Here is a 16,290-nt window from a genome sequence, read left to right on the forward strand (position 1 = left end):
GTATGCCAAAATAAATAAAAAATGGTACAGCAGCACCAAATATTGTTAACTGATATAATCCCAAATTTGTCTACAGTGCTTTAGCATTGATAAACCCCCAAATATGGTAAAGTGTCCCCAAATTGTAATTGCTATTTGATATAGTCCAAATATTTGTTATAGTCCCTTAGAAATATTACATTAAAATCCCCAAATTAGCTGTATACAGTATGTGTCAAGAGTTCAGAAGTGCTGTGTGGGGAGTTTGAGTTTGCTAAATGACCCATATTTACTCCCAAATTTGGGATATAGGTATTGTAGTGTTCCCAAATTTTGTTATCAGATTTGATCCCATAATTTGTTATAATCCCCACAAAATATGACATAATAATCCCAGAATTAGCTGTAGTTTCAGGAGTTCTATGGCCTTCTTATGGCAGGGACAGTCATGTGAAGACATGTATGGTTGTTATTATGCATCCAAATCTCACAAATTTACCATAGCCACCCTAAAATTTTATACATTTGAATTGATATAATCCTAGGTTTTGTTATAGAAAAATTGGTTTATTATTATTTGTTATAGCACCCCCAAATCTGTGTCCCCAACATTTGTTATGAATAAACACACAATTTGTGATAATACACCGAAAATATGACAATATAATCCCATTTGTTTTCCCTATAGTGTCAGGTTTTCAAGGGCCTGCTCATGCCAGGGACAGTATGTGTCGTTAAAAAACATTTATTGTTTTTATTGTGCGCCCAAATCCTACAAATGTGGTGTAGCGCCTTCAAAATGTGATAACTCATATAATCCCAAATTTTGTTTTAGTGCTCCTCCCAAAAATGAGTATAGTGCTAATACAGCACTGTGCTGTTGTAAATAAGGTGTACTTTCAGGAGTTCAGGGGACTTGCTCATGCCAGGGACAGTTGTGTGGTGAAGACATTTATTGGTCTAAAAGAAACTGTGATCAATAATTCAGTTAATGACTGGTTGTTACATCATTTACCCGGCTCTCCTCCCGTCTCATAAAAAAAATAATAAAACAGGACAATGATCTGATGGCATTCATGATGCAATGACAGCATTTGAATTCAGGCATATGAAAGTCGTTTTCACAGCTTATCTGAAGGGATGAAAATTCACAGACAACTGGGGAAACTTGTGAGAAAAAAAACAAAAACTGTATTGTATATATATATATATACTTCGTGAGGGTAATTTCCATCATTTTCGGGTCATTTTCTAAATAGAGGATGTCAGAAATTGTACACCATAAATATATCTCTGTGTCGAAAGTCCTTATCGCAGTCATAAAAAGCTCAGTGTCCATTAAACCAGAGTGGGGATTCGAGCACAGGGATGCTTTCCCATCAGCTGGACCTGGCTGAGTCTTTATCGGACATGTCTTTATTGAGGATGACATAATGATTTAAAAAAACAAAAAAGGGTGATGAGCTGTCTCATACGAACATTACATCAGCTGCAGCAGATGAGCGCAGCTTGATTCTTTGGTGGGCGCCGAGGCCCGTTTGGGACACTCAGAACGGGTGCTCTGAGACAAATACTGTCAGACGTATGATGGAGCTGCCTCGGAAGTTGATGACGTTGTTGACCGTGACCATCTCCAAGTCCAGCACCAACTCTCTGGGCCCCTTGATTGGCCGGGACAAGACGAGTGTGGCGCTCACATTACTGGTTTGCTGAAAGATAAAGAAGACAAGGAGAGGCATGTAAGGAATTAAGTGCAGGAACCGCTTGAATCTGACAGCTGCACACGATGGCCCAAAGCCAAGTCCCAGGGATTTTGTCGTATCATTTACATCTAGCAAACACAAGTACAAAGTCAAAAAGTTAATGTGTTTTCCATAGTGCATAAAGCCAGAGCAGGGTGTGATTAAACAAGGACAACAGAAGGTAACTTTAGAAGGATATTGTTATAGCCTGTGGTATTTTAATCATGCCACAGATAATATATACACTAATCCTCACAACAAGTCTCTTTTAAATCTGTGTTTATTCAAAATCACCCTCCCAGTGGCCGGGTTGGATTGGTGGTTAGAGCAGGCTCACATATACTGAGAGGTTTATGCCTCGACGCAGAGGTCCAGGGTTCAAATCCGCACTGTGATGATTTCCTGCATGTCTACCCCCTTCCGTCTCTCCCCTTTCTCACCTAGCTGTCCTATCAAATTGAAGGCGGAAAAGCCCCAAAAAAATCATCCTCCCAAACACATTACACACACTTATTGCTCCATCTACTGGCCAAGATCAGGTGCATCATGTTTGACATCTTCCCCTTTCTTTGCAGGCATTAAACCCTACATATTTACTTTATATATAGTCCCCTTTTTCACAGCATTTGACTTTGCATAGTAGGAAAAGTGCAGGTGTTACTAATAACATCATACACACATAACACTCTGTTCAAATGTCTCAGTAATTTAGCCATTATTTATTTTATTATTCACAGCTGTGTTTTTCCTACTGTGACATGTCAAAATGTGGGAAAAGCCCTGCTGGTACGTAAACAAATGATATTAGAGCTGAATAATGTATGTTTCCACGGTGTGTATTCAGAATCACACCTGTAACAAAGTGGTTTAGCTCAAAACTTGACTTAGGATCAAATAATAGCTATATTTAATCTTTCAATGTAAGATTTTTAAACACAAACCTACCATGTTTATTTAAAAAATAAGAGAACAACAGAAAGTTGTTTAACTGTACAGCAATTTCCATTCATTTCTGCAGTTACGTTGGATTCTCTGGTGACAGAGTTTGACTTTTTTTTTTTATGCCAGAGGAGTTGCTTAAAACAACAAATGAAAATGTATTTACAACAATATATGACTGTCTGCATATCAATTCAGGTTCACAAGGATTTTTGGCCCGCCTAGTTGTGCTCCGAACCAAAAAGACGGGAAACTGTTTTTCAAACTGCAATTCACGACACTCAAAGCAGAAGAGTTTTCATATTCAGGCTGTGAAACAGGTTGTTGTGAGTCGGTTGTGTGGTAGCCTAGTCTTACAAACGTAATCATTGTTTTGCTTGATTTGCTAAATTTTATGATGGCTAAGGAACTTTTTTTTGCTGACTTTTGGAGTTTTATGTAGACCAAACTGTAAGTGAGAATGTGTATATGTATAATGTATATGAGACATGCAGTAATACAGTCAAAAATATTTGGCTTTTCTTGATTTAACCCTCCTGTTGTCCTCGGGTCAAATTTGACCCATTTTCAAAGTTTCTATATCAGAAATTTTAGTTTCTTTCAACCAAATTGTCAAAAAAAAAAAAAGAATGTGGATGATTCCCTGCAACGCTCTTTACAAGTAAAATAAATGATCAGTTCCCTGCTTTCCTTGAATTTGGATGATTTATTCAATTTTATAGCATTTGAAAAAAAATTTTGAAAAAAAGCTTAAAAAACGTCAGAAAAAAACGTTTTAAAAACGTGTCAAAAACGTCAAAAAAGGTTACAAAAACGATGTAAAAAGTGACAAAAACATTGGGAAAAGCGACGTTGAAAACTAACTTTGTTATAAATTTCGACCCAGAAAAACAACAAGTTGCATGGTCGACAGGAAGACAATAAAGCATGTCAATAAACTATACATTTCTTGTCCTTGACATGATTCTCATTTCCCAGTGTGGCCCTTAGTGAAAATGAGTTTGACACCTCTGCTTTTAGGGTGTTAATGTGACACTTGAGCAGTTCACGGATCTCGGAAAGTACTCACCCTCATGTAAAACTCTCGTCCTTCGTTGCCCGACTTTATCTGGAAGATGTAGAAGGCGCCGGGGTAGCGCGTGGTGGCCTGCATCTGGAAGATGTCTGCAGGCACGCTGCGCCCCGACGACAAGTCCATGTGTCGGTACAGAATAGTGAAGGGTTTGTCCCTGCAGGCAGGGTTCTCAGCTGAACACATACACTGACTGCAGAGGAGGAGGACACACACACACACACACACACACAAGTAAATAAATGTAACTTTGTGTTAGGTGATGCCGTGTGATAATGAACATAAATGTTATGGTACAGTAGAAGTACTCACTTGTCACTAACTTCGATGTAAGGAGAGTGACACTGTAAAGCATCCAGGCATGTATAGCCTCCCTGGAAATTGAAACATACTTGTGCTGTTGTACAGGTGTTGTTACCAGTGTCACATTCATTGATATCTTCAAAATCAAACACACAACAAAGTCAGTTAAAACAACATCAACATCATCATCATCATCATCATCATCATCATCATCAGAGAAACAACATTGAGAAAGCATCAACAGTACAGTTAGTGAGAATGACTGTGCCATACAAATACTGTACAAAGAGATCACATAATAATACTAAAAAAAAACTTGTTTTAAACATTAGCTGATGTAAAAACTGATCAGTAAACATGCTACACATATTTGCAACTAGTCTAAATGCTGGATTCATTTAAATAAATTGTTTAGTTGCAGGTGTGGAATTTTAACCAAATAAAAAGCTCAAATATGACACATTTTAGGGGATGGATGAAAAGTATTCCTAGCAAAAATGATCAAAGCAAGCAGGTTTAAATTACGTTATACACTTTTCTGATTAAAAAAAGAATTACAATACACAACAAGACAATTCACAGCAGCTTTTTGAATAATGTTTCCATTCGTAGTTGCACAAATATTTGCATCTAAACTGCGCCCAAATTGACATTAAAAATGAACATTTATTCAGTTATTCAGTTACCTTCACAACTCCTGCCGTCCTCAAATACGTAATATCCAGGCGGACAGATGCAGGAGAAGGAGCCGGGGGTGTTCACACATCTGTACTGACACAGAAACTCAGAGAAGCTGCACTCATCCAAGTCTACAGGGAATTAAAAAAAATATATATTTAAAGGTGCCGTAGGTAGGATTGCAAAGATCCAGGACTTAGCCAAAAATGAACATCAACAACTTCTCAGTCCCTCCCCCCTTTCTGCTAAAGCCCAAAACGGTCTCCTAAGCCCCTCCCCCCCAAAAGGGAGAATGAATGTGTGTACATGAGCAGTGATAATTTTTTCAGATAAAGGAATTGATCACCCATCAACACCATTAAAATACAAAAACCACAACCCACTCGTCTCACCGATGCAAGAAGTACCGTCGGCCGCCAACTCAAATCCCTCGTCACAGTTGCACATAAAGGAGCCGTAGGTATTAAAGCAGCCGTGACTGCACGGTTCATCTTCACACTCATCCACATCTGCAAGAACAACAGATGTGGAACAGAACATGTTTAATACAACATTGGTACCTGGCATGGAAGTGTGAAAAGAAACAATGAGCCTGTTTCTTTGCACAGGGCATTTATTATGCCTGTGTGTGTGTGTGTGTGTGTGTGTGTGTGTGTGTGTCGGTGTGTGTGCTGTGTGTGTGTGTCTGTGTCTGTGTGTCTGTGTGTGTCTGTGTGTGTGTGTGTGTGTGTGTACCTTGACAGGTCCTGCTGTCCGGGTTGAGGATGAAGCCGGGATTACAGGAGCAGGAATAAGAGCCGGGGACGTTGGCACACAGCTGTTGGCAGTAACCATAGCGACATTCATCAATATCTGGTCAAAAAGAAAGAGACAAACTGGTTATGAATCACAACATACACATCTATAATGTAGGTCTGTTTACTGTGATATGAATAAAAACCCAGCTTCATAACCTTTATTTTAGTACGTTCACGATTTATTGATGTGATTTGGCAAAAACTCTGCTGAGCTGCTTCACTGCACAGACCATGAAGAGGGCGCTGTTCTAAAGCTTTTAGAGCTTGTAAAGGCATTTTGTAAAAGGAAGACAAGAAGCATTGTCTTTTCTACACTATCCAACAGTGCTAAGTAATATGGTCTTAATTTTGGGACCTACAATCATATCCCTACTTGGCCATTGTCTCATTTATTTTGTGTGTATTTTGTTTTAGTGTAATGGAGCACTTGGGTGGTTTTGAATAGTTTAGGCCAATAACTACAAATCATGCACAATCCACTTTACTGCCAAATCAACTTTGTACCTTCAAGGCTGCCATTGCGTTTATTACAGTATTTTAAAAAAGAAAAACAAACTATAAACCTCCTTGACAGGAATAAACAATCTCAATGAATAATTACTAAAAAAATTTTTTTTTTTAATATGGTATGATAACTGTTTCTTGTTGGGGATTTTAAGCAAAACCTCACAGACTTGAGACAATCAACCTTTCTGAATGCTAGAAGTCACTGAATATACATTATCCTTTTCACAATGGTTAATCACTGTTGGCCTTTCAGATTTTTCCCAAACAACATGGCTTGTGAATCAGATGCCTTTTAGTAACAAATGCTTGACTTTCAAATGTCAGAGCTTCCTTAAATGCATCGCAACTTAAGGGAGTTCCAACTGTTTCTGTTAGTATTTACGTTAGTGCAAAATAACAATGTTCACTATGATGGATTACCTTTCTCAAGCAAGTTCATTTTTACAACCTTTAAAGGACAAATCTGGCGCAAAATGAACCTAGGGGTTAATAACACGTGTACTGAGCCGACCGTTCTCTGGGATATGTTTCATACTAATCAAATGTGACCAGTTTTAGCCCAAACCGTTAATTAGCTTATAACGCTAGTAGTCGGGGCAAGGGTAAAGTAAAAATAAATGGCTATTTCTACACCACTAACAAGGCTCAAAATAGCACCACACTTCCACGGTAGCATAATGAGGGTCCCTACATGTAAACCGAAGCATTGAGAACTTTGTAAGTGTACAGACAGTTTATTAAAAAGATAGTTTAGAAAGACGAACGACGAACGCCATGCTTGAGCTATGTTACTGGTTACTGGTTACACAGCGTTCGTCTTTCAACTGCTCATGACTGTTTTCCCAAGATGGCGCCCGCCTGTATACGTGAACGGTACTGTCTTTCTAAACTATCTTTTTAATAAACTGTCTGTACACTTATAAAGTTCTCATTGCTTCGGTTTACATGTAGGGACCCTCATTATGCTACCGTGGAAGTGTGGTGCTATTTTGAGCCTTGTTAGTGGTGTAGAAATAGCCATTTCTTTTTACTTTACCCTTGCCCTGACGACTAGCGTTATAAGCTAATTAGCGGTTTGCGCTAAAACTGGTCACATTCGATTAGCATGAAAACATATCCCAGGGAACAGTCGACTCAGTACACATGTGTTATTAACCCCTAGGTTCATTTTGCGCCGGATTTGTCCTCTAATAAACTGACTGGTACACTTAGGAAAACATTTAGCAGCACTATTGTAAAGTACCTGCAATTGGAATATGCAAAACCAGTCCTCCACAATTATTTTGACAATGGTATGCTGATGTTCACTCACCCTGGCACTGCCCCCCAATGAGCCAGAATCCTTCAGTGCAGGAACAGGTGTAGCCACCTGCTGTGTTGATGCAGACCTGGGTGGGGTTACAGTGATGAGAGTTTGTCTCACATTCATCGATGTCTGGAACACAGAGAAGGAGTCGAGAAAAGAGAGGGGGGTTATTATTAATAGTTTCTTTTCTGTTTTTGTAGAGTGGAGAATGTAATGGACTAGATAACAATCAATGAAATAACATTGTTACAGCAGTCAAATTACATAGAAGAATCACAAAAAGACATAAGGACTTCAGGGTCCAATAAAAACGTGAATAAATAAAATCTTGACCAGATACTCTAAACATATGCTGTACATTGATATTGCCTGGTTCTATTCTGTACATGATTATTATGGTAAAATGATGGGACATTATGATGGGGACATTATGAAAACTTATCAAATAGACATTTAGCACATTAACTTTTAGTTTTCAGTATGATTATGTAAACTTGCATACATGTTTTTTTTTGTTTCAGCTTGGAAGTAGTCCTTAGAATCTACACTAAAGCGACACCTGGAGAGCCTCATAAGGTCTACAGAGTTAGGAAAAGTTGCTGCTTATGGAAGAATGTCATACTGTATAGGACGTCACAACAGAAAACTACTTCTAAGCAAGCCCCTTTATTAGTTTGACCCCTCTTGTGTCTGTGTTTGAGTGGAGTGGGAAAGGGAACTTCTGTTTGGAAATAGGATGTCCTTTTTTCTAATTTATAGTACCGATGTTATAATCAAATCATAAAAGCTTCAAAGCCTACTGAAGGTAACTCTACTACACTTTTTGAGGGTTACATGCCTTGCTCAAAAACCTGTAGACTGCTGGCTCGGAGATTGCACCTACAATCTTTTAGTCAAAAGTCGGTTTTTCCAACACTCGGTTTTCACCACCCTGTGTTTAAAATAAAACTCTTAACACAACAGTTAACGTTTCAGTCCAGCATCAATGTACAGTTGTTTTTGCACAAGATTAAAGATTTCTCAGATTACAATCTGAATTCCTTTTGACGCAGCACATACACTACATCATAATAGCCATATTTCCTTATGAGGATATGACAAATCAAAAATTCCAACTTCTGTTTATGGTTCTCAGACCATGAAGTCACCAATCTCTAGAAAAGAGGTGGGGGAAGTGGGTGGGAGTGTTTTTTTTGGACAGGCAGTTACGATAAGTGATAACGTCTGTCGGTGGGACTGCTGCCCTTTGTGCCAACTTGGACCACTGGCCCTTCACGGGGGTGGGGGGGTGGCTAAGGCCCGGAGTGCTCGGCTGCTAGCCAACAGCTACACGGCCCCCGACACCTGCATGCAGTTACCAGTCAAAACCTCTCTGAACGGTCTTCATCTGCACCCCATGTGTGGCCTTAATGTGGATCTCCAGCGCGCACACACGCACACACACACACACACACACACACACACACACACACACACACACACACACACACACACACACACACACACACACACACACACACACACACACACACACACACACACACACACACACACACACACACACACACAAGCTGCAGGAGCGTTTCAGTTCAGCTCCTTATATAGACTGTTTCATGAGCTGCCCACAAGCTTTGGGGTCACCGCTGACAACCCTGATCAGCTTCAGGGGAGACATGACAGATGGGATTTTGTTTGACATGTCGGCCACATATAGAAAAACTGAGAAAACTTGAATAGTTGAAAGATTTTGACATCAAATTTGTACACAAACGGATTCAAAATAATCCCCGGTGGCTTTTAATGCCAGGTCCTCTTAGTTACACCGATGAACATGTCAGCTGTGTTCCTCGTCTGCTCTCAATGCACATGGAAAAAACACTGAATGTGCTCATAAGCAACTTATAACTGTGATGAGAAACATTTCACAAAACAGTCTTCTTAGATCAATTACCATGCATTTTTGGTTTCAAAAGCCTACAAGTTTGGACATTTTTCTCAAGCCACAGAGGAGCATGTAATCCTTAAGTGAAAACATGAAAATCCCCAAAACTGGAGTTATGAGCGGAAATGAACAGCACAGTCCCACGTGAGGAGAAAGAAACAGTATCTGAACTCTGGATGCATCATTTGACTTACAACACTCTGGGCTGCTGGTTCATATGACAGTGTGTAAAAGGGTGCTTGAGCAATCTATCTCCTGCTTAAAGAATCAGTTCACCCAAATCACAAAAAAACAATTCTCTGCCATTATAAGTGTCTGGTTAAGCAGGTAGTTTTGGTTTTAATGCACAGATGTTCAGAGAGTATTAAAAAATGATATCTGAAAAACTCAACAGCAACATGTCTTTCGCCCTTATTCTTGATTATCTACAGAGCGTTTTCATAGGGACTATTTCTTCGGGAGAAAGTGAAGCCTGTGGGTTATCTTGTGCACCCGTCCACATAATTCTGGTCTGTTTTGGGCAATGCCCCTTTGCTCCAGTTAAAGGAATAGTTCAGCTTTTTTTTAAGATTATTTTTTGGGGGTTTTCCGCCTTTAATCGATAAGACAGATAGGTGAGAAAGGGGAGAGAGGGGGGAAGACACGCAGGAAATCGCCACAGGCTGGACTTGAACCCTGGGACCTCTGTGTCGAGGCACAAGCCTCTCTGGTCGCAAATTGTGCCAGACTTTTTTTTTTTATACTTTCATTTTTGTTTGGATTAAACAAATGAGATACGTGTTATGGCTGTAGCTTCACATTTACCATACCAACATGACAGTGGTATCACTCTTCTCATTTAATGCTCAGCAAGAAGGCAAATAAGTATATTTGCCAAAATGTCTAACCACTGTTTTCAGGAAAATCTTAATGCTATAGCATACAATGACTCTTTCGACTGTAATTCTGCTTCCAACTTTGAGTCAACAATTTGGGGAAGGCCCTTTCCTGTTTCAACACGGCAACGCACCCATTCACAAAGCCAGGTCCACAAAGAAATGATTGGTGTGGAAGAACTTGACTGGTCTGCACAGACCCCATCCAACATCTTTGGAACTCTTCACACTGACTGCAAGCCAGGCCTTATCCCCTGACATTAGTGGCCAACCTCACTAATGCTCTCGTGGTTGATTGGGAGAAAATCCCTGCAGCCAGGCTCTGAAATCTGGTGGAGTTTCCTCCCACAAGTGTGGAGGCTGTTACAGCAGCAGATTAGCATAAATGGTTTTGGAATTAGATGTTCAACAATCGGGTGTCCACTTAATTAAATGCCATATAGTGTATCTGCATGGCTAGATAGAACAAAATAATAATGTATTTTTGTAAATTGTGTGATCTGCTAAACGGATGGGCTCCAGAAATTAGCTAAGAGAGGGATAAGACTACTATACAGACCATAACTCTTGTAAAAAGGGCTTTGTAGTGCTGACCTTGGAGAAAAAAAACCCACAAACGCATAAACGCATAGCCGAGGCCTGATTTGTTTTGTTCTCCCAGACTGGTGCCATTAGTGACATTGATGGAGCGTAGTGCCATTAACGTAAAGACAAAGTCATGTTTGTTGCAGGTTCAGACAGGAAGTCACAGTCTGTGTAATTTCTGCCCCAATGCAGCCTCAAGGAACAACCCATTACATCACTACACACACACAGTAACACACAGACAGACAGAAACACACAGACAGACAGAAACACACACAGACAGAAACACACAGACAGACACACACACACACACACACACACACACACACCAGCCTTTAGGGGTGTGAGGACTTGTTCCAAATGACCCCTACAAAGAATTGGCAACACATGACCTCATCTTTGGCACTGTGATGGTGTAGTTTACCCAAACAAGGTTGTGAGCCGATCCCTGACAGGCCTTCTCCCCTACAAAGAGAAACAGTCCGTATTTGTGCATGAGCTAAACTCTAAAGCCCTCTTTCGAGGGAAAAAACTGCACTATATGTGTACATTTTCCACTCATTACATGGTCACGGCTGATTTACCTAAAACACCACAAATGGACTTCAAGGAGGCTATTTTAAATAACTTCTCCCGGCTGGACACACTGGGGAAATGATGTTAAGATGTATTTAAGACAGTTTGGGTTTGGGGGGGGGGACAGCAGCAGCTGAGGTCTCTTGTGGTTGTGAAATCAATCACAAAGCAGAAATGTCCCCACTGTGAGGAGCTGAAGGTCCCGCTGCTCAGGCTGGGTGTGGGCACTGGGCAGACATGACGCTGCACCGAGCATTAAACAACATCTGTCCCTGGGATCTGAAGGATTCATGCATTTCCCTGGAGTTCAACCATAATCTCCTATGACATATACTGAATTCCTGGCCTTGCGTCACCACGTCCATCTAGTTTCACACGTGATTTAACAGCAGTTGTCGGGAGTGACTTTCTCAAAACATTCACATCTTTCGAGCAGAGCCTCTTCAGAGATCCAGCAAAGGGACAAGACACAGCAAATAGCTGCAGCAAAAGACACACACCATCCACTCTTGCAGCTAATAATGCTGTAATGATCCTTAAAACATGATGTGAACACTCACTACACATGAATTCTTTTAAACTCACTACAATGTTTCCAGGAGAGCAAATTTGAAAGCAGTTCCTATGTTGCACATGTCACCAGTTACATACTCAACCGGTGACACAGGGGTTGTAAAGAGACAACCCCTGTTTTTTTTTTTTTTTTGCTTCATTTTAATCTGATCCTTATCGGCAACCACGGCAGTTGCAGGAACGGCAAACTGACTTCAGGCTCATTGGCTGCATTCACTGTCTGTGCTGAATGGGAGCACATGCTGACCCACTGTGAATAACTAAACAAGGTTTGTGTGTGGCCGCTATAAACAAACAACTGAAAACATTGAGCAGCACTTTTGATAAATAGGACCCAGTGGTATTTCCTCCACATTTTTCAATCTGTCTTGAAGACAAGAAAAGTGAGGGTTGCAACACTGCCTGTTTGTGCATCAGTGTTATTTGACATGTTCTCCTGCTTAAAAAGGATCAGTTCACCCAAATCACACAAAAAAAAACATTTCATCTGCCATGATTAGTGTCTGGTCATGCAGGTAGTTTTGGTTTCATGTGTAGAGGTTTTGAGATATCTACCAATCCAGTAATACAATTCTTCACAGATCATTACAAAATATCTGAACAACTCAACAGCAAAACGTCTTTCCCCCTTATTCTTGATTATCTACAAACCTTGCTGTAAACGGTTTTCATAGGGACCATTTATTTGGGAGAAAGTGAAGTATGGGGGTTATCTTGTGCAGCCCTGTCCACTTACTTTTTTTGTCTTAAAGACAAGAAAAGTAAGGGTTGCAGCACTGTGCCTGCATCAGTCTTATATGACATTCTATCTGTAGCTACATGAACTGTCCTGATTAAAGGGAATCAAACTGTGATTGAAAGTAACTAAGTACATTTACTCAAGTGCTCTACACTTCAGGACAATGTTGAAGTACTTGAGTATTTCCATTTTATGCTACTTTATACTTCTACTCCACTATATGTATCTGACAGCTAGGCTCACTGGTTACTTTACAGATAAAGATTTTGTACAAAAAAAACAAAGAAACTTCATAAAACAATGCTTTGTTCAAAATTAAATAATGTGTTTTCAACCGGTTTGGCTTGTGACCTCTTACAAAAACAATGCGTGTTTAGTTGGGGCCCTTTGACACATTTCAGATATCTATGACTTGTTAGCAGCTCCACCAAAAAGAGACATTTCCCCTCTAAACTTCTCAGCTGGTTTAATTTAAATAACTGTTGCAGGCCCACCGATGTGATCCAATATTTTACAACAAAAACAGATATTCCATTAACCATCTCAGGACACCTTAGATTTATCTTGTGACATACTGGGTTGGGAACCCCTGGACCAAACTACCAAACTATATAAAGTAGTTAAAAGTACTGCTTACACATTTATGTTATTTATTGTAATCTATCAGTCACAGGTGTCATTTTTTTTTTTTTACAAAAAAGTACTTTTACTTTGGATTCTTAAAGCACATTCTGCTGATACTTCTGGATTTTTACTGAAGTATGATTTTGATTGCATGACTTACTTACAGTGGAGTATTTTTTACATTGGATCTGAGCACTTATTCATGTCTGCAGACATCACTCACCATTACAGGTGCCATCCTCTGCAGGAGTATATCCCAGGATGCACTGCGCAGTGGTCCTCACTCTGGGGTAGCTGGGCTCCACAGACCTCGGAAGAGCAGGGAGGAAGGCGCCTCCACCCGATGGGTCCGGGTAAACTGGCTCAGGCAGGGCCGGGGTCTCCGGTCTGTACGGCTGGTTGTACAAGCTCCTCGGGATGCACAGATAGCCTCCGTTCTGGTTCACACAGCGCATGTCTCCTCGGCAAACATCTGGCAGGGTACGGCACTCATCCACATCTGGAATACAGAGCGGTGCACTGATAAGGGCATTCCTGCATCCAGAACATCTGTGGGCTTGTGATCCATTCGCTTGTCACTATGTTAAGTTTGGGAACTCATTTTAGTTCACACTCCACTTTGTTTTACTCTATAAAAGTGTCTGCTATGACATGCCCACAAGGTAACTTTTCAAAATAGGAGAGCAGATGTCACTCACCTACACACTGTCTCGCTCTGTGGTCATATGAAAAACCATCTGTGCAGGTCTGAGGAGAGATGATCAAGAAGCTGTTTGAGTGTTTGAAATTTCTGACTAACTATCCATGAAATATGATTATAGCATGAAGTTGTATCTGTTACATTGTGTCGTGCCTTGCTATTTTCCATACTGACAGTTTAATCACAGTTTTCTTGGGTCATTAAAGCTATTCACTTCATCAAAATTAGATGGCACATCTCCAGACCATGACCCTGAGGTCTAGATGAATGAAATCCCTGAAAACACTGAGGGAAGGTGCTGTTACCTGTCCATGTCCAGGCTGGATGCAAAGCAGAATAAATACCAGAGCTGCCAACATCCTGCAAAGAGGGAAATTTAAGATTTTAAATTATACTTAGAGACGAGCAAAGACCCGGAACTCCGTGCAAGCAGCCCGTTACGTATTCATTCAAACGCATAACTAAAGCAAAAACAACTCAACTAACTCCGTTGCGCAAAGAAAAAAGAAAGAAGATTACTGACCTTGCAGAAGAGCAAAACCTGAAGCCACGTATTTCAAAAAGCATGGTTTATGGTTTCTCAAAAGAAAGATTTAGACGACCCGTAAATTCTCCCCAAATCCCCTCGCCACCCCCCAAATATGCGCCTTTACGCGAAAGCCGAGACCAGGTTCTCATTAACCGCTGTCTGGTCGAGCCGAAGCTTCGGTACATTGACCAAGTGTCGCAAGAATGCCTTTTCAAAATGGACTGTTCTGTTTCTGCTCCACTCTGTCGGCTCTACAGATTATTTAGCAATGCAAATTGACTGGCCCCCTCCGAGCACATTCACAACAGCTGGATTCAATCAGAGAGAGCCAGCCCCCTCCGGTCAGAGCGCAGAGACAGCGGCACACTCACTCCAACAAGCTGCTATACTCCTGTGCTGAAAAAGGCATAAAGCATACACAGTGGGTGTCTGTTTTCCAAATAACATAAACAGCCCCCCCCTCTCCATCCTCATACAGCTAAATGACACTGCACATCTGGCGCAGTCAATCAGACGATCCACGCTGTAGTAGCCACATCTGGTTTGCCTGAATGCGCGCGTTTTAGAGGAAAAAAAAAGACGACAAAACGCACAGCAGTAAAGGGTCAGCAGCAGTGCCTTTATTTGATTTGAAATTCCAATTACATCACGGGTACTAACCTCGGTTAAAGATCATCCAAGTTCAAGGTAATCCAACTCCTTTTTGACACGTCTGAGTTTCAGATATCACATCTACAAAAATTATTTTACAGCTGGATTTACAGTTTTTACATTGGATCAATACACCTGGAGAAATCCTGTAACATTCCCTCTGCAGCGCCTGATTGATGTCTATACAAAAATGTAGAGCAGCTCAGTTATGCACTGGCCATCTCTGGTCAGGTAAAACCTTTTAAATGTGCAGTTTTTACATTTTGTAAATATATATATATATATATATATATTTATATTAACCATTTACAATCCTGATTATACAACTATCTAATTAGCAAAAAATGCAGGCACTTATCTTCCAAAACTTCCTTAGTGCCTAAAAATAGGGAAAAAACGGCACCCATTTACATATATATAACTATATAATAGTACTTTACTTTAACATATGAGCAGTCTCAAGCCTCTGATCTACCACAATCTGCAGTTACAGCCATAATTACAAGGCTCGTTGCGTATCACAGTCTGGTCGTCTGGAAAAGACAAGATTTAGCAAAAATGTCCTCATGATTTTAACAGATGTACTGAACCACATAAATCTCTACGCAGACTACTGCTGCCAGAGATTTTAGGCAAGTCCTGGATCAGAAACAAGTCACTGCAATGTTGAAAAGAAACACACACCAAAAAAGACTCAGAAGACAAGAAAATAAAAGTTGTCCAATGCAAGTCAAAGGAGGAAAACTGAAAGGCATGAGAAGTTTCCTCTTGCAAACAGAGGTGATGATTAGACGCAACCCACGAGGATTGAACTGCACACAGCGACTGTACACGGTCACACTGGTGCGATGAAGAAATGTAAGACTGAACTCATACTACAAAGGACTGCTTCTATGAAAATCAACACTGTTGCTCTCTGTACTACTGTATGAATGACCCCCCCAAATTGAAAACGTTCTCATCCTTTTTGCATGGGGAGTCACTTTGATTATTTTCAACTTGTGGATCAACAGGTAACAATAATGTTGAGACAGATGTGTAAAGGGAGAGTGTTGCATAGAACAGTAATTGCAAGTAAAACTGAATCTTAAAAAACTAAATTTTGTTTTAGTAAACCCACAAAAAAAGAGGGAATATTAAGCCTTTATGAATTCTCTGATAATTTTTATTAAA

General features: G+C 40.3%; 1 protein-coding gene across 1 annotated transcript; it reads right to left on the minus strand.

The window, feature by feature from the left end:
- Positions 1 to 841: 841 nt before the first annotated feature.
- fbln5 (fibulin 5) lies at positions 842 to 14,847 on the minus strand. Its single transcript, XM_078277947.1, has 11 exons — positions 14,461 to 14,847; positions 14,243 to 14,297; positions 13,936 to 13,984; positions 13,461 to 13,736; positions 7,330 to 7,452; positions 5,449 to 5,565; positions 5,106 to 5,222; positions 4,722 to 4,844; positions 4,045 to 4,171; positions 3,730 to 3,925; positions 842 to 1,688 (listed from the first exon to the last, which is right to left on the minus strand). The coding sequence occupies exons 1-11, from the start codon at positions 14,502 to 14,504 to the stop codon at positions 1,527 to 1,529; spliced, it is 1,389 nt and encodes a 462-aa protein (XP_078134073.1). The 5' UTR covers positions 14,505 to 14,847; the 3' UTR covers positions 842 to 1,526.
- Between the last annotated feature and the right edge of the window lie 1,443 nt (positions 14,848 to 16,290).

The sequence above is a fragment of the Sander vitreus genome, chromosome 20 (assembly GCF_031162955.1).
Source record: "Sander vitreus isolate 19-12246 chromosome 20, sanVit1, whole genome shotgun sequence".
NCBI lineage: Eukaryota > Metazoa > Chordata > Actinopteri > Perciformes > Percidae > Sander > Sander vitreus.